Source organism: Salminus brasiliensis, chromosome 7 (genome assembly GCF_030463535.1).
Source record: "Salminus brasiliensis chromosome 7, fSalBra1.hap2, whole genome shotgun sequence".
Classification (NCBI taxonomy): domain Eukaryota; kingdom Metazoa; phylum Chordata; class Actinopteri; order Characiformes; family Bryconidae; genus Salminus; species Salminus brasiliensis.
This window is the reverse complement of record NC_132884.1, coordinates 43,513,532-43,536,014: the sequence shown is the minus strand read 5'-3', so window position 1 is coordinate 43,536,014 and position 22,483 is coordinate 43,513,532. Positions and strand designations below refer to the sequence as shown.

General features: G+C 43.5%; 1 protein-coding gene across 3 annotated transcripts in view; it reads right to left on the bottom strand.

Moving 5' to 3' along the window:
• chd6 (chromodomain helicase DNA binding protein 6) overlaps positions 1–22,483 on the bottom strand; it is a 68,835-nt gene that overhangs the window by 6,434 nt on the left and 39,918 nt on the right. For 2 of the 3 annotated variants that reach the window (XM_072684945.1, XM_072684946.1), the window contains exons 22-37: positions 20,975–21,174; positions 19,598–19,757; positions 18,779–18,868; positions 18,169–18,272; positions 17,925–18,054; positions 15,636–15,711; positions 15,477–15,531; positions 14,146–14,395; positions 12,512–12,720; positions 10,195–12,102; positions 7,615–7,760; positions 5,214–5,429; positions 2,785–3,249; positions 1,772–1,969; positions 361–504; positions 157–261 (exon numbers count right to left, since the gene is read on the bottom strand). In XM_072684945.1, coding sequence (XP_072541046.1) covers positions 157–261; positions 361–504; positions 1,772–1,969; positions 2,785–3,249; positions 5,214–5,429; positions 7,615–7,760; positions 10,195–12,102; positions 12,512–12,720; positions 14,146–14,395; positions 15,477–15,531; positions 15,636–15,711; positions 17,925–18,054; positions 18,169–18,272; positions 18,779–18,868; positions 19,598–19,757; positions 20,975–21,174 — 4,456 coding nt within the window. The remainder of the gene's footprint in view (positions 1–156; positions 262–360; positions 505–1,771; positions 1,970–2,784; positions 3,250–5,213; positions 5,430–7,614; positions 7,761–10,194; positions 12,103–12,511; positions 12,721–14,145; positions 14,396–15,476; positions 15,532–15,635; positions 15,712–17,924; positions 18,055–18,168; positions 18,273–18,778; positions 18,869–19,597; positions 19,758–20,974; positions 21,175–22,483) is intronic. The other variant, XM_072684947.1, reaches the window with a different exon arrangement.

Here is a 22,483-nt window from a genome sequence, read left to right as displayed (position 1 = left end):
CAACTAAACACCCAAGTCAGCAATGGGTCACCTTAAATGGCCGCAATTCACTCATTAGAGGTGTCTGGATACTTTTGGACATACTGTGTATATTAGTGTGTTGTATCATTAGTAAATCATCCTGCATTGACTTCTGAGTTGCTGTGGAAGACTTACTGAATGCTTCACTACATCTGCCCAGTCAGGAGCTACGCAATACTCTGAGTTTGCGTCCAGCCAACGTGAGAGCTCCTTAATGGCTGGTGCCATAGCGCCACCCAGCTAGCAGCAGTGGAATTAAAGCATCAAAGGTCAGTGCTGACATTATTTCACATCATTTGAGATTATGACGCGTTCGAAAAGTGCGTGTGTGCTTCTTACCCTGCGGCCTGTGCTCCTGTGCACTACAGGAACTCTCTCCTCTCCAGTCAGGGAGTTCACATCCAGCTTGGTAGGGTCTTTACAGCGGTGTCTCCTCTGCTTCGGACGTTCAACGAAACTGTGTATCATGCCTGCAGTCTGAGACTGAGAGGGAAGAGAGACGAGCAGGCAATAAGAGAAAGAACTTTTAGTCCCCTGACTCCATCACTGTAACCCCATCACTCTACCCCGTCTCTCAGCAGAACAGATAAAGCAGCTGAACATGAATTCAGTAAAAAGGAGAAACAAGAGCTTCTCATTCTGAAGAAAGAAAGTAGTGAGATCTTGTCGGTGAGCTAGTCTGAAGAACAGAGCTCGGTTCCTCCAGGGTTCTCCTGGACGCCCCCCAGTCCAGCCAGCACAACGTGGAGGATGTGTTCAACTCCATCAGCAGCAGCAGCAGCAGCAGCAGCTCACCTGATTTACCATCATTAAGCCCTGATTTACCACCAAACCAGGTGTTGATCTGAGGAGAACTCTAAATAACACTAGACTCCATGAGGAGAACTTTAGAGATGTTCTAATGATGAACACAGTGATGGAGAACCACCACCACTTTCTGTAGAAGTGTCATTATTAGTGTTTACTCCAATATCAGTGTTTTACTAAGGAGTTTACCTTTTTTCAGTAACAGCTTAGTTAGTATATATAGTATTACACCAATCTTAATATTTAAATTACAATTTTCTGCAATTTTGGGCTTAAAGGAGAGGAAGTAATAATTATTTAACATTTTTGTGTATATAATAATAATATATAATATAATATATATATAATTGTTAATTTAAAAATGCAGTATACATCAATGTTTTTCATGTTATATATATATATATATATATATATGTTATATAACATAACATGAAAAACATTGTAATGTATACTGCATTTTTAAATTAGCCATTTCAAACTAGTTTAGTAGTATTAACACATAATTTTAATTTAACTTATTATTACAATTATTTTGATAATTATTATTATTATTTATTTATTTTTATTTACTTTTATTCTTTTTTGAGTAGTTCAGAAGCATGTGAACCTCTTAGATTCATCAAATGCCTCAAACTAGTTCTTAACCTTGAGGCAGGACAGCAGAAAATTCTTCTTCTAAATGAAATGGCTGCATTTCAGGCCAGGAAAACCATGCTTGGGTTGAAGGACTGCCGACAACCATTACTGAATATCAGTCCAGAGCTAAACGTGACTCTAAAATGAAATTAGCTACGGATCTATATAGTGTACAAAAACAGGCTTAAAAATACAACACATAGTGCATCCAAATACAACAGCTACGACATACGCATATGAAAGTACTTGACATTTAAGGTGTCCAGTTGAGCTCCACTCTTTAATCCAGGGTGCTCTCCACACTCACCGGTGGGAAAGCCGGAAGCTCCATGCTGTAGCTGGGGTTCTGCCTGAGCCACTCCATCAGGCTCTTACTGGCTGCCTCTCTGTGAACACTTGTGGTCAGCGGCTCTGTGGGAGGAGGAGCTGAAGGAGAGGCAGCGGGGCATTCAGGCTGAGAAGAGGTTGAGGATACGATGGCGTGGTTGATACTCTCGGGTCGCCCCTGCAGATTACATAAACACAGTGAGAATTCAGTCTGGATACTTCTGGTACTCTCCATTAAGCAGAATCATCGGCCCAACCAGCCGCCTTCCAGTTCCACAATTACTCACAGAAACAACAGTTCATTAAATGGTTCTTCTTTATGATGAAGAAATGGTCGTAAAGGGTCTTTTAAAGACCAAAACTACATACACTATATGGACAAAAGTATTGGGACACCTGCTCATTGATTATCGTTTCTTCTGAAATCAAGGCTATATAAAATAGTTGATCCTTTTTTGGAGCTTTTGTTGGAGTAATTGTCTCTACTGTCCAGAGAACAAGACTTTTTTACTAGATTTTGGAGGAGGAGCATTGCTGTGAGGATTTGATTGCCTTCAGCAACAAGAGTCTTAGTGAGGTCAGGATGTTGGATGATGATCACCACCCCACCTCATCATCCCCAACTCATCCCAAAAGTACTGGATGGAGCTCCACCATCATTCCAGAGACGTTCCAGCATTGAGGAGCTGTGAAGCAGTGGAAGAACTGTGTTCTCTGGAATGATGGTGGAGGAGCTCCATCCAGTACTTTTGGATGGGATGAGTTGGAAAGTTGTGATGAGCAACCTGAAGCTCACTCAGAATCTCAGAATCTACTGTTAGTCCTGGTGCCAGATACCATAGAACATCTTCAGAGGTTTTGTGGAGTTGTCAAACGGTAAGATCTAGGGGGACCTACTCAGTATCTAGTCAGTACTAATGTTATGGCTGATCGGTGTTTGTTGAAAGCATGGCTTGAACTCGCAAAACAACAACTTGGTTGACTGTCCCTCACCTGTTGTTCAGGTAAATGTATGCCTTGTCCCTTCATGAATCCCAGGTCCGGGTCTTCCACATTTCTTCTCCGCCCTCTCCTCCTCCTCATGATGGAGTCATCACGCCGAATGCTTCCATTAACAATCTGTCCTGTGACAGGGTGTATAAGGCCTGCTTGCAGAATGCCAGCCATGTCCAGTCCCATGGAGCCCAGGCCAGGAATCTTATGAGATGCTGATTGGACAGTATGGGCCATGTGACTCATAGTGCTAGCCTCCCCACCGACTGAGAGTTCTGTCGTCTTGGACAGGTCCATGGCAGCTTCTTGCCAGCCGTTGAGCAGGAGAGCGCCGCCGCGATGGGTGACGCCAACTTGGATTTTTTCTCCAATATGGCTGGACTTCGCGAGAACCTCCGCCTCGAACTCGAACCCCCGCCTGGGACGCTTGAGTTCAGGGAGGAATGCAGGGGTCACCAATCGCTCCTGTCAAAAGAAAGAGAGAAAGGATTTAACCAAAGGGGAGATTTATGAGCTCGAGAACATTGGGGTGGTATGACCTTCTATACAGTGTGTGCAGAATTATTAGGCAAGTTGAATTTGAGAGGATTTTTTTAATTATTAAACAACTATGTTCTCAATCAACCCAAAAGACTCATAAATATCAAAGCTTAATATTTTTGGAAGTTGGAGTGGGGTTTTTTAGATTTGGCTATCTTAGGAGGATATCTGTTTGTGCAGGTAACCATTACTGTGCAGAATTATTAGGCAACTTAATAAAAAACAAATATATACCCATCACACTTGTTTATTTTCACCAGGTAAACCAATATAACACAAAAATTAGAAATAAACATTTCTGACATTCAAAAACAAAACCAAAAACAAATCAGTGACCAATACAGCCACCTTTCTTTACCATGACACTCAAAAGCCTTCCATCCAGAGATTCTGTCAGTTGCTTGATCTGTTTACGATCAGCATTGTGTGCAGCAGACACCACAGCCTCCCAGACACTGTTCAGAGAGGTGTCCTGTTTTCCCTCCCTGTAGATCTCACATTTCATGAGGGACCACAGGTTCTCTATGGGGTTCAGATCAGGTGAACTAGGGCGCCATGTCATCATTTTCTCTTCTTTTAGACCCTTACTGGCCAGCCACGCTGTGGGGTATTTGGATGCATGTGATGGAGCATTGTCCTGCATGAAAATCATGGTTTTCTAGACCGATACCGACTTCTTTCTGTACCACTGCTTGAAGAAGGTATCTTCCAGAAACTGGCAGTAGGTCTGGGAGTTGAGCTTCACTCCATCCTCAACCTGAAAAGGTCCCACAAGTTCATCTTTGATGATACCAGCCCATACCAGTACCCCACCTCCACCTTGCTGGCGTCTGAGTCGGAGTGGAGCTCTCTGCCCTTTACTGATCCAGCCTCGGGCCCGTCCATCTGGCCCATCAAGAGTCAGTCACATTTCATCAGTCCATAAAACCTTAGAAAAATCAGTCTTGAGATATTTCTTGGCCCAGTCTGGACGTTTCTTGTTCAAAGGTGGTCATTTTTCAGCCTTCCTTACCTTGGCCATGTCTCTGAGTATCGCACACCTTGTGTTTTTTGATACTCCAGTAACGTTGCAGCTCTGAAAAATGGCAAAACTGGTGGCAAATGGCATCCTGGCAGCTTCACGCTTGATTTTCCTCAATTCATGGGCAGTTATTTTCAGTTTTCAGTTGCTACTGTTTCTTGCGACCCTGTTGGCTATTTGCCATGAAACGCTTGATTGTTCGGTGATCACGCTTCAAAAGTTTGACAATTTCAAGACTGCTGCATCTCTCTGCAAGACATCTCACAATGTTTGACTTTTCAGAGTCCGTCAAATCTCTCTTCTGACCCATTTTGCCAAAGGAAAGGAAGTTGCCTAATAATTAAGCACACCTTATATAGGGTGTTGATGTCATTAGACCACACCCCTTCTCATTACAGAGATGCACATCACCTGATTTACTTGATTGGTAGTTGGCTTTCAAGCCTATAGAGCTTGCAGTAGGACAACATGTATAAAAAGGATGATGTGATCAAAATACTCATTTGCCTAATAATTCTGCACACAGTGTACAGACTTTTGTGTCCAAAAGTATCCAGACACCCTTGGTTCTGTTGATGAAGTCAGGAGTTAACTTTGACTTTGACAGTCTCCCATCCAATACCTTTAGGATAAGCTGCAGTGGCAGAACTTATCATCCAACATCAGTGCCTGACCTCACTGATGCTCTTGTGTGGCTAAATGCAATCAAATCCTCCTCATATCAATGTTCATAACATCTAGTGTGAAGCCTTTCCACAAGAGTAGAGACTGTTACTACAGTACAGGGGCCAGGAGAAACACTGAAGGAGGATGGTGTCTACATACTTTTGGACATGTAGCAATATTAAATTAAGCCGTGATGGATTACCTTCTGTATGCGGGGAACTGAGTGAGGGATGTTAAAGTTAAGGCTCTGAGGTAGAGGCATTCTGGCGGGCAGGAACCCTGCTCTCGGCTGGGCGCTGTTGGACACACAGGTGTTGGCCGCGGAGCTGGGAGCTTCGTACTGCTGACTGGAGGAAGGCCATTTCCCCTTCAGGATGGCGTGGCAGATACTGTCGATGCGGTTGATGATGACTCGGTCCTGCGTAGAGCAAAGAAAGTGAGTAAACGGTGGACTATCAGAAAGGGTCGTGAGGACTGGTGATGAGGAAGAAGGAGATCCATCACCATCATGAAGTCTTTATTTAACTCACAGACAAAATATATGTATTAATTCATTGTTGCTTGTTTTAATTAACTTATAATAACAATAATATAACTCTAATAACAGTCATTGAGACAGTCCAGGATTTCCAGGAGGTGCATCAGTAACACCTGTGAGCCTGTAGATCACCACCAGCCCCAGCTAGAGACCAGATACGGAGTCCAGCTGCTGTAAATGATGGACAGCTTTTTCCCTGAGGCGCTCAGATTACTGACCACACTACTGCCCCCCAGCAACCGGCTGGATCAAATGATTTTATTTAACTCACAGACAAAATATATGTATTAATTCATTGTTGCTTGTTTTAATTAACTTAATTAAGAGTATAGTATGATTGTATTTTATAACATTAAACAAATTGGGCACCACCAACCACGTTTTGGAGAATGTGTGCAAATTCGGTGGCCAACCATACTCCCGTCTTTTGGGAATGTAATAAACCAGTCATTTAGGGAGGGATGATGAGGGTTATGAGTTATGAGTCTTGGCGACATTAATAACCATGTTTCAGGCAGTGATAGATATTTAAGAAAGACCTGGTAGTCGGCCGAGCACAGACACCTGTCACTTACACCCAAATGAAACTCAAACAAACACAATTAAGAGGCTCTACTGAGGACCAGGTTAACTTGTTCCTGGCTTCTTCCCTCTGTCAAACGCTCACCAGTCTCTTGCTGAGAGTCTCTGCTCCCATCTGTCCCTCCCCTCCTGTGTGGGCTAAACTACCTTTATGCTCCACCTGGCATTTACTGATCTGATCAGCCTCAGGTGCGCAGCATTAGGTTGGTGCGCATGGTATATAAGCAATAACGGTTATTTAACAGTGGGTAGAAACTGTAGGTAAATCTATATACTAGGGAAAAAAAGCTTACCAGCTTTGACCGAGGGAGAAAACGTTTATTAATTATTAATTATTATTTTTTGGAGAAAATGGACAGTAAACGACACCACAGAAACAAATAAAGATGAATAGACCTGCATACAAGAACCATGTAACCTTATTATTATTATTATATATTATTATTACTGTATCTGCTGTCCTGTATGTACACTGTTGTGGAACGTGCTTCCTGAGGAATCCTGTAATGGTAATGGTGTCAAATTCTGTCATCAATAATTCTAGTTAAACAAGCCGATTTATTCTGTTCTGTAATAAAACTCAATTAATTTCTACACAAATCATTTGCAATTGTATTTTTTTTTTTTTGGGGGGGGGGGGGGGGGGTAATGTTTGGCAGCGCAGATTTCAGGTGAAGTCAGGCATGTCTGCAGGCAGCCCTGTGCTATTGGTGAATGATGGGTAGAGTGAGGAAATGCTCCCCAGTCTCTTATTGAGAGTCATTTTTTTTTGTAAACGCCAACATTCATTACTCATTCACACCGGCTCCTGACTAGAGCTCAACCGATATATAGGGCCTTCTGATCAGAGGCAAAACTTGTTGATAGATATTCATTTATTTTGTTTGTTGGTTTTTTTGGACACTATACTCATTCATAATATTATTATTATTATTATTATAGTTATTATTAGTAGTGTTACTTTCTTTCTGTATGCTCCTTTGCATATTGTGGAGGGATTTGGTAATTATTAGAGAAAAAGGACAGTAAAATAGACACATGAACAAACAGAATGAGAAATAAGAGTAGAGTGTGACCGGTATTATATCAGTTTAGGGAAATCTCACGCTAATGTTGTCATAAGTGGGTGTGTCCATGGAATTACTGGGATTATCGAGAGGGTATATAGAAAGCATGATGAGGACAGCCGGTGAGTGCTCTCCCACCTCTGCACTGGTCCCATTAGTTTAGATTCAGCACTTCAAAGTGGGAAGTGTTTTTTTATTGTTATTTGATCTTCAAAATGTAAATTAAAAAACTGTAAATAATGAATTAATAAAAAAACCCTGTAACTACGTCTCATCTCTACTGAAGTATGACAGAACTCTGTATAAAATTAATGTGATCAGATTAAAAAAATAAATAAAATGATAAGTTCAAATAATACTTGTGATCAGGTGATGATGTAGTGATTGACAGGCCTAACTCTAAGCATGCACCTTACCTTGGGCCACTCAGAGAACGAGTACAGAGCTTTCTCCTGCAGGAGCTGAGCGATGGTCGGCTCTCTGACATCGTGCAGACTGTCTGCCACCTCGCATCCTGGTGGAGCAAACCGTGGAGCCTCCACAAAACCATCTCCCAGCAGAGCTAAACACACACACACACATATTATATACATAACTACATATTATACATAACTAATAATGCGGTATAGGGGATCTCTAATATAACTCCAATAACAGTCATTGAGACAGTCCAGGATTTCCAGGAGGTGCATCAGTAACACCGGTGAGCCTGTAGATCACCACCAGCCCCAGCTAGAGACCAGATACAGAGTCCAGCTGCTGTAAATGATGGACAGCTTTTTCCCTGAGGCGCTCAGATTACTGACCACACTACTGCCCCCCAGCAACCAGCTGGATCAATGATCCTTTCCAGCATCCATCACAGACTGACCACACACTTCTTAACCATCACTGCACACCTGCACTTCATCTTTAAATGCTACTATGGGACTCACCACTGCCCAAACTGTCAGTACAGATTACAGCTGACCACCGCACTGACCTCCCCTCACTCACATGCTGGATTGACATTCACTCAGAAATGAGGGGTTTGCTGCTGTTATTTGCACTAAAAGAGGGTTTTTAAGTCAGTTGGTTACTTGATGACTTTGTTTTGTATAAAAATGCAGAAAGTTGTGTTTGCACACTACTGTTATTTATTTTTTTGCTTGTTTTTATTTTTTTAATTGAATTGATTTTTATTTATAAAAAATGGTGAAAAGCCTAAACCACAACCTAACCCTAACCCTGATCCTAATCCTAACCTTAATCTCAAGATACAACCTAACCCTAACGCTGATCCTAATTCTAACCTTAACCTCAGCCCACAACCTAACCCTAACCCTGATCCTACTCCTACCCCTAACCTCAACCTTAAAACCTAACCCTAACCCTGATCCTAACCTTAATCCACACCCTAACCCTGATCCTGATCCTAACCTTAATCCACACTCTAACCCTGATCCTGATCCACTGGTGTTCATTAACGCGTTCTCTGTGAAACTGGTAGGTTTTTGGGAAGATCGATTTCGTAACTTGAATCAGGAATGAGGCTCAATGTGAATTTATACATAGTTAATATACTTTATATCAACACTTTTTCCAAAACACTGGATTATCAAGCTTTTAAATTGGACGTCTTTCAGACTTTCCAGATCTGTGTGAGAACACCGCACAAAGACCGAACCTACCACACACTAAAACCTCTGTGAGAAATAGAAAGAATATAGTCTATTTTAAAGAACGCTGATGAGCACGAGAGCAGGAAGATATTCAATCTGCAGAATCAGTCAGCAGTTGCCCTGACGACCAGTCTGGGTTCCCACGTCAACCACTTCACCATATCTGTCGACGATTGATCTGGAAACAGACGTAAACATTTCCTTCCCAGATCAAGTTCATTTCACATCATGGAAACTGAAAACCAGCGTTCCATGATCTCAGCCATAAAGTCCTGAAACTCCTCCCAGTATAACCAAAACCCCTTCCAGTACAACAGAAACTCCTCCCAGTATAACCAAAACCCCTTCCAGTACAACAGAAACTCCTCCCAGTATGACCAAAACCCCTCCCAGTACAACAGAAACTCCTCCCAGTATGACCAAAACCCCTCCTAGTACAACAGAAACTCCTCTCAGTATGACCAAAACCCCTCCCAGTACAACAGAAACCCCTCCCAGTATAACCAAAAGCCCTCCCAGTACACAGAAACTCCTCCCAGTATAACCAAAACCCCTCCCAGTACAACAGAAACTCCTCCCAGTATAACCAAAACCCCTCCCAGTACAACAGAAACTCCTCCCAGTATAACCAAAACCCCTCCCAGTACAACAGAAACTCCTCCCAGTATAACCCAAACCCCTCCCAGTACAACAGAAACTCCTCCCAGTATAACCAAAACCCCTCCCAGTACAACCGAAACTCCTCCCGCTATAACCAAAACCCCTCCCAGTACAACAGAAACTCCTCCCAGTATAACAAAACCCCTCCCAGTACAACAGAAACTCCTCCCAGTATAACCAAAACCCCTCCCAGTACAACTGAAACTCCTCCCAGGGCAACAGAAACTCTTCCCAGTGCAACAGAAACTCCTCCCAGTACATCAAAAAACTCCTCCCAGTACAACAGAAACTCCTCCCAGTACAACAGAAACTCCTCCCAGTACAACCAAAACCCCTCCACCCCAAACCACAGAAACCCCTCCCAGTAAACAGGAACTCCTCTCAGTACAACTGAAGCTGTTCCTTCCTGTTCCGTCATATAAAACAGGAAAAGGACTGACGGGTAAACAACTGTTTGTCGCTTAACGAGCGCATTTGCATATTCCATTCCACACAGCACTCGGATTTCAGTGACGCATTCGACTGCCCAGTGTAAACACACATGGCTTAAACCTTAAGAAGATACTGGATCCTAATACTGGTCACAGGACGTGAGCTCACGTAACACCTCCGCCATCTCCAATAAAACACAGGTTCTATATTTAACAGCAGAAGAAGACTGATCATCACCCTTACCTGGACTCTTTGATTCCTCTTCCTTGATCTCATCCTTCACTTCCAGAGCAGCAGTCTGGTCCAGCTGAGGGGTCAACGTGGTGCTGTCAGGCTCAGGCTTGACCTCACACCCTCCCGGACCCAGTAGGAACTCCTGTTTTATGTGAGGGACCACTTCGGGATCAGGGAATACGTGGTTCTCCGGTGCCGGGTTGGAAAGAGTGGGAGATAAGGGATACGACGAAGGCAAAGGCTCCTCAGTTGAGAGACTGGGGTCGTCTGGACAGTTCTCTACCACCGGATCTAATGGTTCTTTGCCAGCCTCTTCAGACGGCACTTTCTCCATTTGTTCCTCACTAGCGTCTTGGGGGGACTCTTCAAATGATTCCTCCAGGACATCTTTGGAGGGCGTACTGTATGGTTCTTCTAAGGGCACTTTACCTGACTCCATTAGGAGTTTTTCGCAAGGTTCTTCCAAGGATACCTCGCAAGGATCCTTCAGTTGCTCCTCACTTGAGTCCTCAAATGGTACACTTCGCTCTGCTTTCAAGGGCTCTAGATGATTTTCTATTGAAGGTTCTGCTGAGCTTGTTCTCCTGTTCTGGCTTTCCTTTGTCGTCTCGTCTGTGTGCAAAGGACTGTCACTACCTTGAGAAGGATCCTCTTTCTCAAACTGATACTCCACATTTTCCGGACTGGGATCGCTGTGAGTGATGTCGGAGTCGTTCAGCTTTTCTTCTAGCTCCTCGCTAATGGGCTCTGCTTGGTCCATGCTCACATCTGAAAGCGCAAGCGGCTGCGGGGGAACGTATTCGTGCGGGCTTTCGGATAAATCCGTTTGCTCTACGGACGTTTCTCCGACATTAAGATCTTTGAACAACATGAAGCTTGGTGCTAGAGGTTCTACCGGATTGCTCTGCGAATCCGAACTGGGCATGCTCAAACAGTCTGTAAGAGGGTCGTCCTGTTCTTGCCCGTCTTCAGTTTGGGCAGGGTCCAAGAATCCCGCTTCCAGCGCAGGTGTCCCCAAGATGGGATCCGCCTCGTTGAAAATATCAGAGGTTTCAGCGTGGTCTGAGCTTTCCCAAGGCGCCTGAAGCTCATTCAGCTCCACCGAAGGTGCCATTAAGCCGGTCTCCTCCGAGGAACCCTGCTCTCCCACCAAAACATCACTCCGAAGCTTCCCGGCTATGGAATCGGCCATGTCTCCTTGTGTTCCGCTGAGCTCTCCCTGCACGCCGTAGGAGTTTAACATGCTCTGCCCAGCGGAGGCAGAGTTAAACGGGAACCCATTGAAGGCTTCCTTGCCAGACTTGCTGTGGAGCGAGTCGGAGGCCAAGCCTTCATGCTGCAGAGACCCGAGCTCCAAAGAGTCGTCCAAAGGGGGACAGTCCAAGAACCCCTCCCTGGCATGTGCGCTTATGCTTAAGCTGCTTCCAGGCTCCGACACTGCTGTAGCCTCTGAGGCTTGGTGATGTCCATGAGCATGCATGTGGTGGTGGGTCTGTGTTGGATGCAAAGGTGGAGGATGGTACTCCGGAGGCTGAGGGGAATGGCAGTGTCCCAGACTGGAGTCATACAGGCAGCAGTGTTGATGTGGCAAGCCCGAGACCGGGTATCCGTAGTTCTCTTTGTGGACGTAATTGCGATGGGCCTCCAGGAATGACAGATTTGCATCGTTGAGAATGTAGAAGTCGGTTCGGCTGAGGCCGTGCTTGGCCACTCCGATGAGAAGATCGCGGTCATGCTTGCCACACTCCCACCAAACGGGCAGGTAGAGGCTGGGACGGCAAAGCTTCAGACGCTCCCCCAGGTGAGGGTGACGCAACACCTGCTCACGGACCTTTCGCAGGAGCTCGATGCGGTACAAGGTACGGGCAGCTCGTTCTTCGGTTACAGGTTCCACGAATATACTGGGGTCAACGGGACCTACGTGGGAGAAAGACACGAATACATCTGTGATAGTGGACAAACCCATCCATCCATCCATCCATCCATTCCTCCATCTGTTCAAGTAAGAAGGTGCAGATCACCCTTGCTATATCAGAAGTGCACTGGTTTATGGCTGAGCACCTTTTTATGTGCCAAAAATGTGATCTAGTGTAGCCCACCCCCTAGAGGTGGGATTTGAACCATCTAGGTACTGACTAGGAACTCTTGGTTGTACCATTAGACCATTGTATCTATTGATACAGGTGGTCTCCTAGCAACGTTGTGACCAAAATCATTCTCAGTTTATTTTAACTATTTAAAAGTGCTCTACATTATTTATAATTCTTACTTTTATTATTATTATTATTATTATTATTATTATTATTATTCACTCTTCCATCTCTACCTTCATCCTTCCGTGGTGGCAGCCTGCAGGCAGTGCGACACATAGAGACAAAGCTCCAAAAATATCTCTCTAAACTTTCATCTGTTTTTCTCTCCAGACGAGCGAAGACTCGGAACTGGCTCCAGTCGAAGGTCTTCTTGTCGGGGTCGTACACCACCCCGAACGATGAAACCGTGCGGTAGAAATCAGCCTGTTCACGGCGGGTCCACCTGCAGATATGAACAAGTGATGAACTAGAGGAACTGTCTGTCAGTCAGCCGTAATATTCAGCAGGAGATTTTCTTCAGAAAATAAAAGTATGAGTTGCTTGAGAATAGTCTAGTCATTTCATCATCAGGGCCAATTCATGTATTCCTTTATCTGAGCAGTTCTAGTTATATCCAAAAGTTTGAACACCCTGCAAGTGGAAGCTGTACACTCACAACATCAACTATACATGGAGTTTAACCTGGGGTACCTAATCTTTTAGCAATAATGGAATGTAGTAATCACACTGATGTTGTCAGCCTGATCAATACATCAGCTGGTCGATATCTGCTGCAGTCAAATTATCTGCTGATATTTATATTTTGAACACTGATGTTGCAGAAGTCTCATGTAACTCTGTATGCAATATAATATAATAATGACGTAACTTTTAACTTAATAATTTAACTTTAAGAACGGCAGTTTTGTGAGTGTTTCCCAAATAAAAGGTTTAGGTAGTCTCTGGATCTCTGAATCTGCACAGGAAAGCTACCAGCAACAAACCACCAATTTTACATTTTCTCATTATTATACCAAAGACATGTCATTATTATTATTATTATTATTATTATAATTATTAGTAGTATTTAAATAACTGGCATAAAGAAACATGAAAAACATTACACATGCAATTCCTACCTATCACATATCAAACCTATAAATGAACACACAATTAATCTTTCAGTCCAGAAGCATGGCAAGTGCACCCCCCCCCCCCAACATTTAATGCTACCCACTACACCACCATGCATTAGCTGAAGCTTATATAGTCATAGGAATATACTAACTTCATAATTCAAGCTAGTGGATTAGATTTTTGTTGGTATTAGACATGCTGCACATGATGTGATCCACACATTCTACAAATAAATTAGAAATAGATTTTTACAAAATAGAAATGGAGATTTTTCATGATTTATATATATATAAATATAAAGGTGCTGCTGCCGTGCACAGAACCAGCACGTCAGTGAGTTGTAGGAAATGTAGTTTTTGAAGTGGAACTGTTTGACCTTCAAAGTTAAGAAGTACTTAGTGAGTAATGAATGGGTCACAGTCTGAATCAGAACTCTTCTTGAATTACTAAAGGATCGTTACGAAGGGTTTCGGGAAACGCTTGTATTTTTAAGAATGTTCTTAAGTATAAGGTTATGAAGTACTGAGAGTTACGAGCGTTTTTGGAAACCCACCCCAGAACTGTTCCAGTCATGCAATGATCAGAGAACTCTCTGTAAGCTGGTCAGTTCTTAACTTTTGGATTTGATCCATTTCTACATTGTAATTGTTCATTATTTGATGATCGTCTCTAACTGCATAAACCAGCCCAGCTCAGGATTTTCTCTCCAGTTCAAAACGACTGTCTGGAGCCACTTTCCAACATTGCTCACCTTCTTTGCCACTCCAAAAAGAGTGGATCGGGATCGGTTGTGCAGCGCCGTAGGTCTTCGCCCAGTTGCCAGGCAACAGGCCCAATACCCTCGTGCATCAGGAATTCGTGGCGGAGCGGCTCGCGGCGTGTGTAGCGCTGATAGGCCGTGATCAGTCGGCGTAATCTCGCGGTGAGGGCAGAACCAGCTGGCCACAGAGCACGCCCCTGCTCCACCACCTCCTGAGCCTGTCCATCTGGAAGAGACTCTACTAACCCAAAACACACACACACACACACACACACACACACACACACACACACACACTGCTCCAGTGGCCACAGCAGATCCAAATGTCAGCCTGATCAATATATCAGCTGGTCGATATCTGCTGCAATCAAATTATCAGCTGATATTTATATTTTGCAGATGTCATTATGCATCTCTAGTTCACATACTCTACATGTCCAAAAGTTTGTGGACACCTCTTCTAATGAAAGCATTCAGCTACTTTAAGTTGCACCCACTGCTGACAGAGATGTGCAAATGCACACACACAGCTTGTCTAGTACCTGTAGAGAAGATGTACTGCCAATAGAATAGGACTCTCTGGAGCAGATCAATATCATTAACCTATTGGCTCCATGCTGCCTAATAATGCCAGGCGTGGGCTAGAGGGGTATAAAGCCCCCCAGTATCTCATCAGTAAATCACTGATATTGGAATAAACACTAATAATAACACTCCTACAGAACGTGATGGTGGTTCTCCATCACTGTGTTCATCATTAGAACATCGCCAAAGTTCTCCTCATGGAGTCTAGTATTATTTAGAGTTCTCCTCAGATCAACACCTGGTTTGGTGGTAAATCAGGGCTTAATGATGGTAAATCAGGTGAGCTGCTGCTGCTGCTGCTGCTGCTGATGGAGTTGAACACATCCTCCACGCTGTGCTGGCTGGACTGGGGGGCGTCCAGGAGAAACCTGGAGGAACCGAGCTCTGTTCTTCAGACTAGCTCACCGACAAGATCTCACTACTTTCTTTCTTCAGAATGAGAAGCTCTTGTTTCTCCTTTTTACTGGTTTTATGTTCTCCTGCATCTGTTCTGATGAGATCTGGAGCTTCTACACTAAAACCCTCTCACTGCTGAGAGACGGGGGTAGAGTGATGGGACTAAACCTCTGAACTGTATATGAAAATCAGTTGCCATTATCAGTTATCTGTATAAGTTTATAAATAAAGTGTCACAATTCGCTAAATCTAAGGTCCTAATTTTCAAGTAATACTTAAATACCCCAACTTAATTCTAAATCTAAATATAAACCTTTTAGCACCGTTCAGAATAGCCCTACCTCCCACAGCACTGTCAGGTCTCACTGACTCCTCTGGGGAAGGGCTGGCCTCCTCCTGTGAAAGAAGCAAGTTTACTATTATAATAAATGTTTAAATGATTAAAGATCATACAGTATGTTTTACCCCAAACTCTCACTCTTCTGACTCCCTAGCATCACCTTTCTCTCTTCTTTGTCCTCTAGTTCCTCCGGCTTTGTGTCTACGTCTTCTTTCAGATCGTCACTCTTGCTCACACTGAAAAAGAACAAATCAAATTAGCAGCTACAGCCCATTACATATCTATAGACATGGTGCCAATAGGTTCAAGCTTATCTGCTCCAGAGAGTCCTATTCTATTGGCAATATTTCTCTACAGGAACTAGACAAGCTGCATGTGTGTGTGTGCATTTGCACATCTGTGTTAGCAATGGGCGTAACAAAGTAGCTGAATGCATTTATTTAAGGAGTGTCCAACTTTTGGACATATAGTGACTCATATGTTTTTGTGAACAAACATAAAAAACTCAAAGTATTTTTAACCCCTTATACTCTATATAGTATATAAGAGTATAAACTTTATTATTGGTAACTTATAACTTAAAATATTGGTATTATTTATATATAATGTAATCATATAATAATTATTAAATATTTAACAATCACACTGATGTTGCAGAATTCTCATCTAACTCTGTATGTAATATAATACACTTGGCTTTAAAGGGTTAACTGGATTTAGTGAGTGTATAAAATACTGAATACAAACCACTGTGTTCAGATTTGTATATACACACACAAATATATATATAATTTTTTTTGCAAATGTGGCAATTATTTAGTTTAATTATTTTCGATATTTTAGAGATTTTAGATATTTTATTCGAGATTCAATCCACAAGACTGAAGGTCCAGGCTGACTGCACATGCATATCTGCTGGCTCCTTTATGCCTGAGCACTTCTAGGGTTTACGACAGTCCTTGCCAGGTGCAGTTTACAGGAGGGTCTATTTTAGTGCCTTCCTGACTGCTGCAGGGTCTGTGCATGCCGACTCCCTACATAAGAGACCTCAGTTCCATGAAGGGAAAAATCATTAACAGCTGCAACGGTAAAAAACTCCCCATGTCCAACACGGCGTCAGACTGAACGAGATCAGACCAGAGAACTGAGTTCAGCTGGTTTACTGGATGCTAGTCTTGTGCGCAACAATGACTGTAGAAAACACGGACAGACCAACGTCTCTCAATAGTCAAGCAACCACAGGTCTAGCACCTCTGCTGGCTGGTTGCTGTATGATGTGTAGCCCCACCCATTCCCATATATTTCAATGAGAAACTCCCGCCCATTTCCTATCTGATTTTCCTCCTCCGAACTGTCTTTCCATCTCCAGTGTCTCCAGATTCCAGCAGTAATTCCAACCTTTACTCTGCTCTATCGTAAGGAGGCGGGGCTACGCTTAGGAATGCAGTGATTGACAGACAGCCTTGGCTGGAAGAGAGCGCTTGTCTGCAGTTCAGTACATGAAGGAGCAGAGCTGTAGAGGAACTTCCAGGAGCTGTTGGAGCGTCCACTTACCGGACACATTAGGAATCCAGGGGGAAATCTGTTCTGCTTCTGAGCTGGAAGCTCAATGAAGACGGTCTGAGACACTAAGGATTGGTCTGGGAGAAGGGGGGACTCTGGATGCAACCTAGTCCACATGGCAGACAGTTTTGGCTTCATTTCTATAGAAGGGAAAGGAATTGAACCACGGAGTTCATGTGTTCTACAGTCATTGTTAAAGACTTATTAAAGACCCGTATAGTGAAGCAGGTCCTTTCCATACAGTTACAGTGGATGTTCTCAGTGTGCTGCTGTCTTTTCACAGATGAGGGATTATTATCAACATGCACATGAGATAATGCATATTACTAAGCAATGCTCTGCCTGTTTGGGTCATTAAAAGGACCAAGAATCATAACGCAAATGATGCATCATTACAATATTCATTAGTCATCATTTTAACAGTTTAACAGCAATGATGTGGCCTTATTGACCCGTTTCTGGAGCTCCATCACTCCATCGTTTACTCAGCTGATCAAATCCTTTTTTTATTGTCACTTAATTAATTAATTTATTTATAATAATTAATACACATTAATACAGGTGTAAATGTGAGTAGAAAAAATTGGGTATTTACACATTACATTAACTTATACTATCCATATACACACACATCATACACACTATACACACTCTCTACTTACAGTACTGCTCTGGTAAAAGCAGGTAAATGTACAGAATGTTTACATTATTTACTAAAGACACTGGATGGGTGTGAGTTCAGATGTAGTGTGCAGGTGAAGTGTAGTTGTGTCTTTGAGGGTGAAGTGTGACTGTGCATAGGGGTTCCAGTAGTAAATGCAGGGTGCAGAGTGTGTGTGTGTGTATGGGGAGGAGGTGTGATGATACAGATTAGATGATATTTTACCTGTCAGGTGCATCAGTCACCACTTCAGCCCCAGCCTGTTCTGCTGTAAGTGCAGTGGCGTCTGGCATGCCAACTCTCTCAAGGAAGCAGAGCTGAGGGTCTGCACGCATGGCGTTGTACCGCTCATACCCTGAACACACACACACACACACACACACACACACACACACACACACACGTGTATCACTAAATAATCTTTGTGAAGAATAACTTTCACATATGTAGTGGTTTAGTCCCCTCTTACCGTGTTTGTGCACTCCAACCAGCAGAGATTTATCTGCTTCTGCATCCCACCAACTAGTGGGGATCTCAATGTAGTCGATATCAGGTAGCGCCACCTCCAGTTTGCTGCGAAAGACACCCTTATTATTACCACCATTATCATTTAGAAACTCAAGAGGGAAACGAGGAAAATAGGGTAGCAGTTACATCAAGCACACAGTAAACGGGTTTAGCCCCGACAAATTTTACAAAGGAACCCCAATTTTTAAAGAGTGTAAACGGAGTAGTGAAGCTGTGGCTTGTTGAAAAAGCAGCTTTACAGCAGTTTTACAGGTGGAAACACACTCCCTGCTGAGATACACAGTTTTTAACCAGCTGGAGCGGCAGCAGATCAGAAGGTTAAAGATTGACTGGATCCTTTGTGCCGTAAATTGCTCCTGACCAAGTTCTCTGATTCCAAATCTGAATATTTGTCATAAATGGCAAATTAAGTTTAAAATCAGGAAGGAAATCTTAGACTAGACTTTAGACTATAGGTTTAATATGGGCCTGGTCTGAAATGTCCAGGCTCCTAATATTATTCTTTAATGAGGAATTCTTTTAAGATTAGAGAAGGTAACATGCAGCAGTACCTGGCTGGGATTTCTTCTAGAGCCTGACCAGCAGCCTCACCGAGCACCTCGGCCTTCAGGTAATACAGCATTCGCACCCTCAGCAGCACCCTACACACACATATGAACACACAGAGCAGTCAGTGCAGTGAGGGATTGTGTTTTTCCAGAGCTCAGGACACAATAAGTAATAAGATCTTCTTAAATGGTAGAGGGAGTGTTGAACGTGATGCTCGCTCTACCATTTAACATGCGAAACTCACTAGAGAGTCCAGCAGCGCTGCTGTGTCTGATCCACTCGTACCAGCAGCACAACACACACCAACACACTCCCCACTACAATGTGAGTCAGTGTTACTACAGTGCTGAGAATGACCCACCACCCAAACACTGTGGTGGTCTGTCCTGTGGAGTCCTGGTTGTTGAGGAACAGGGTGAAAAGAGGGTAACGGAGTATGCAGAGACACTGATGGACTACAGGCTGGAATTACAGAACTACACAGGGATCCTTTCTGGGAAGTGGAGCTGGGACTCTGGGGTTCTGATATGTTCTGATATGACTGGGTAATTGGGATACTGTTAGCAATCTGATCTGTTATGATTTTCATCTGCAGCCTTAAAACATGAACCCCTGACCCACTGCAGAGTGCGCGCACTCTACTGCCCCCTAGTGCTTTAAAATAGGTGTCCTAAATAAGCCCAAACATACAAACCCATAACCTGTAATGGTTCCTACAGACATATCTAAAGCTCTCAGAGCGCTTCCACAAACTACTGAGAGCTCCGCCAGAGGGCAGTGTCATCACTGCTGGTCACTGCTGGTCACTGCTGGACCCTTACTTGTTGCAGTGCTGTTTGAGGTGTTTCTTGTAGCTGTCATCCTGAAGCACCACCTCTGGGTTACAGTGTACCAGCCAGTCTGCATTCTTCAGCTCAGGAGGACTCAACTGGTTCTTCAGCTTCTTACCCTTACGACCCCGGGGCACAGGGGCCGACAGTCCTGCACACAAACAAACCCTGGATGTTCAAATTACAGGTAGACACTCTCACTGACCACTGACTTTATATTTATTTGGGTTTATTCTAATGGTATATAGAGTTAATTACAGCTAGACACTCTCACTGACCACTGATTATGTTTATTTGGGTTTATTCTAATGTTATATAGAGTTAATTACAGGTAGACACTCTCACTGACCGCTGACTTTATGTTTATTTGGGTTTATTCTAATGTTATATAGAGTTAATTACAGGTAGACGCTCTCACTGACCGCTGACTTTATGTTTATTTGGGTTTATTCTAATGTTATATAGAGTTAATTACAGGTAGACACTCTCACTGACCACTGACTATGTTTATTTGGGTTTATTCTAATGTTATATAGAGTTAATTACAGGTAGACGCTCTCACTGACCACTGACTTTATGTTTATTTGGGTTTATTCTAATGTTATATAGAGTTAATTACAGGTAGACACTCTCACTGACCGCTGACTTTATGTTTATTTGGGTTTATTCTAATGTTATATAGAGTTAATTACAGGTAGACACTCTCACTGACCACTGACTATGTTTATTTGGGTTTATTCTAATGTTATATAGAGTTAATTACAGGTAGACACTCTCACTGACCACTGACTATGTTTATTTGGGTTTATTCTAATGTTATATAGAGTTAATTACAGGTAGACGCTCTCACTGACCACTGACTTTATGTTTATTTGGGTTTATTCTAATGTTATATAGAGTTAATTACAGGTTGACATTCTCAGTGACCACTGACTTTATGTTTATTTGGGTTTGTTCTAATGTTATATAGAGTTAATTACAGGTAGACACTCTCACTGACCACTGACTTTATGTTTATTTGGGTTTATTCTAATGTTATATAGAGTTAATTACAGGTAGACACTCTCACTGATTAGGTCCAAATCTTATTTTAATCTTGCACTAATTGAAATACAACTATAGATAGTATATTAATGGCAGTGTGTTCTGTGGGGGGTCGATTTCATATCTCCTTTGGTTGTTTTAAGTACACTGGCAGCTTAATTATTCAGTGGATGGTGAATTTTGTTAAAATTCAGAAGGGCTGCAGATATATAACAGATTTGTGCAGGTGTTTTTTTTTACATCAAGTCTTTATTTTTTGATGTAAATTAATTAGAGCATATTTTAGTGCTCATTGAAGCAACTTTATGAGACAGGAAGAGTTACCGGAGTGGTTCTGCAGCGCCTGGTTGTGCCCGTCCTTGGTGGGAGTGATTAGGTCCCAGATGAAACTCTTGATCTTGTCGTCTCCTTTGTAATGACGAACACAGTAGGCGAGCAGCGCTCTGCAGAGCACCTCCATATCTCGCTCTGTGAGGTGCCACTTAAAACGCCCGTGATTCAGAATGTCCTTCCACCGCCCCCATCTGTGCAGACGGAACAAAAATACGATGAGACCAGCGTACAGTATGGTATAGAGGGAAGGTAACGTGGTAGACTGTATCGCTGCACTGCAGCTATTCCTAAAATGATGGCTGTTGTTCTAAGCACACAGCTGTCCTTTTACCACTGCAGTATTTCCACACCTGTCCTCAGTGACAGCCAATTAAAACTGACATGCTAATGAGCTCATACATATTAATGACCAACACTCAGCACCTGTTTGGCCAAAATGGATTGAAAGTCTAGGAATTAGAAGCACTGTTTGGTAAATATATGTAACAACAGCGTCCAACCACAGGCAAAAGTGAGGGCAAGACGAAAGGTAAAATAAAGGAAAGTCATCCAGACATGGAGAGAGCCAGAGCTCCACAGAGACTCAGACTCGCACCCCAGAGACTCAGACCTCCACTCAGACTCGCACCCCAGAGACTCAGACCTCCACTCAGAATTACACCTCAGAGACCCAGGCCTCCACTCAGACTCGCACCCCAGAGACCCAGACCTCCACTCAGACTCGCACCCCAGAGACTCAGACCTCCACTCAGACTCGCACCCCAGAGACTCAGACCTCCACTCAGAATTACAACCCAGAGACTCAGACCTCCACTCAGACTCGCACCCCAGAGACTCAGACCTCCTCTCAGACTTACAACCCAGAGACTCAGACCTCCACTCAGACTTACAACCCAGAGACTCAGACCTCCACTCAGACTTACACCCCAGAGACCCAGGCCTCCACTCAGACTTACACCCCAGAGACTCAGACCTCCACTCAGACTTACAACCCAGAGACTCAGAATTACACCTCAGAGACCCAGACCTCCACTCAGACTCGCACCCCAGAGACCCAGGCCTCCACTCAGACTTACAACCCAGAGACTCAGACCTCCACTCAGACTTACAACCCAGAGACTCAGACCTCCACTCAGACTTACACCCCAGAGACCCAGGCCTCCACTCAGACTTACAACCCAGAGACCCAGGCCTCCACTCAGACTTACAACCCAGAGACCCAGGCCTCCACTCAGACTTACAACCCAGAGACTCAGACCTCCACTCAGACTTACACCCCAGAGACTCAGACCTCCACTCAGACTTACACCCCAGAGACTCAGACCTCCACTCAGACTTACACCCCAGAGACTCAGACCTCCTCTCAGACTTACAACCCAGAGACTCAGACCTCCTCTCAGACTTACAACCCAGAGACTCAGACCTCCACTCAGACTTACAACCCAGAGACTCAGACCTCCACTCAGACTTACAACCCAGAGACTCAGACCTCCACTCAGA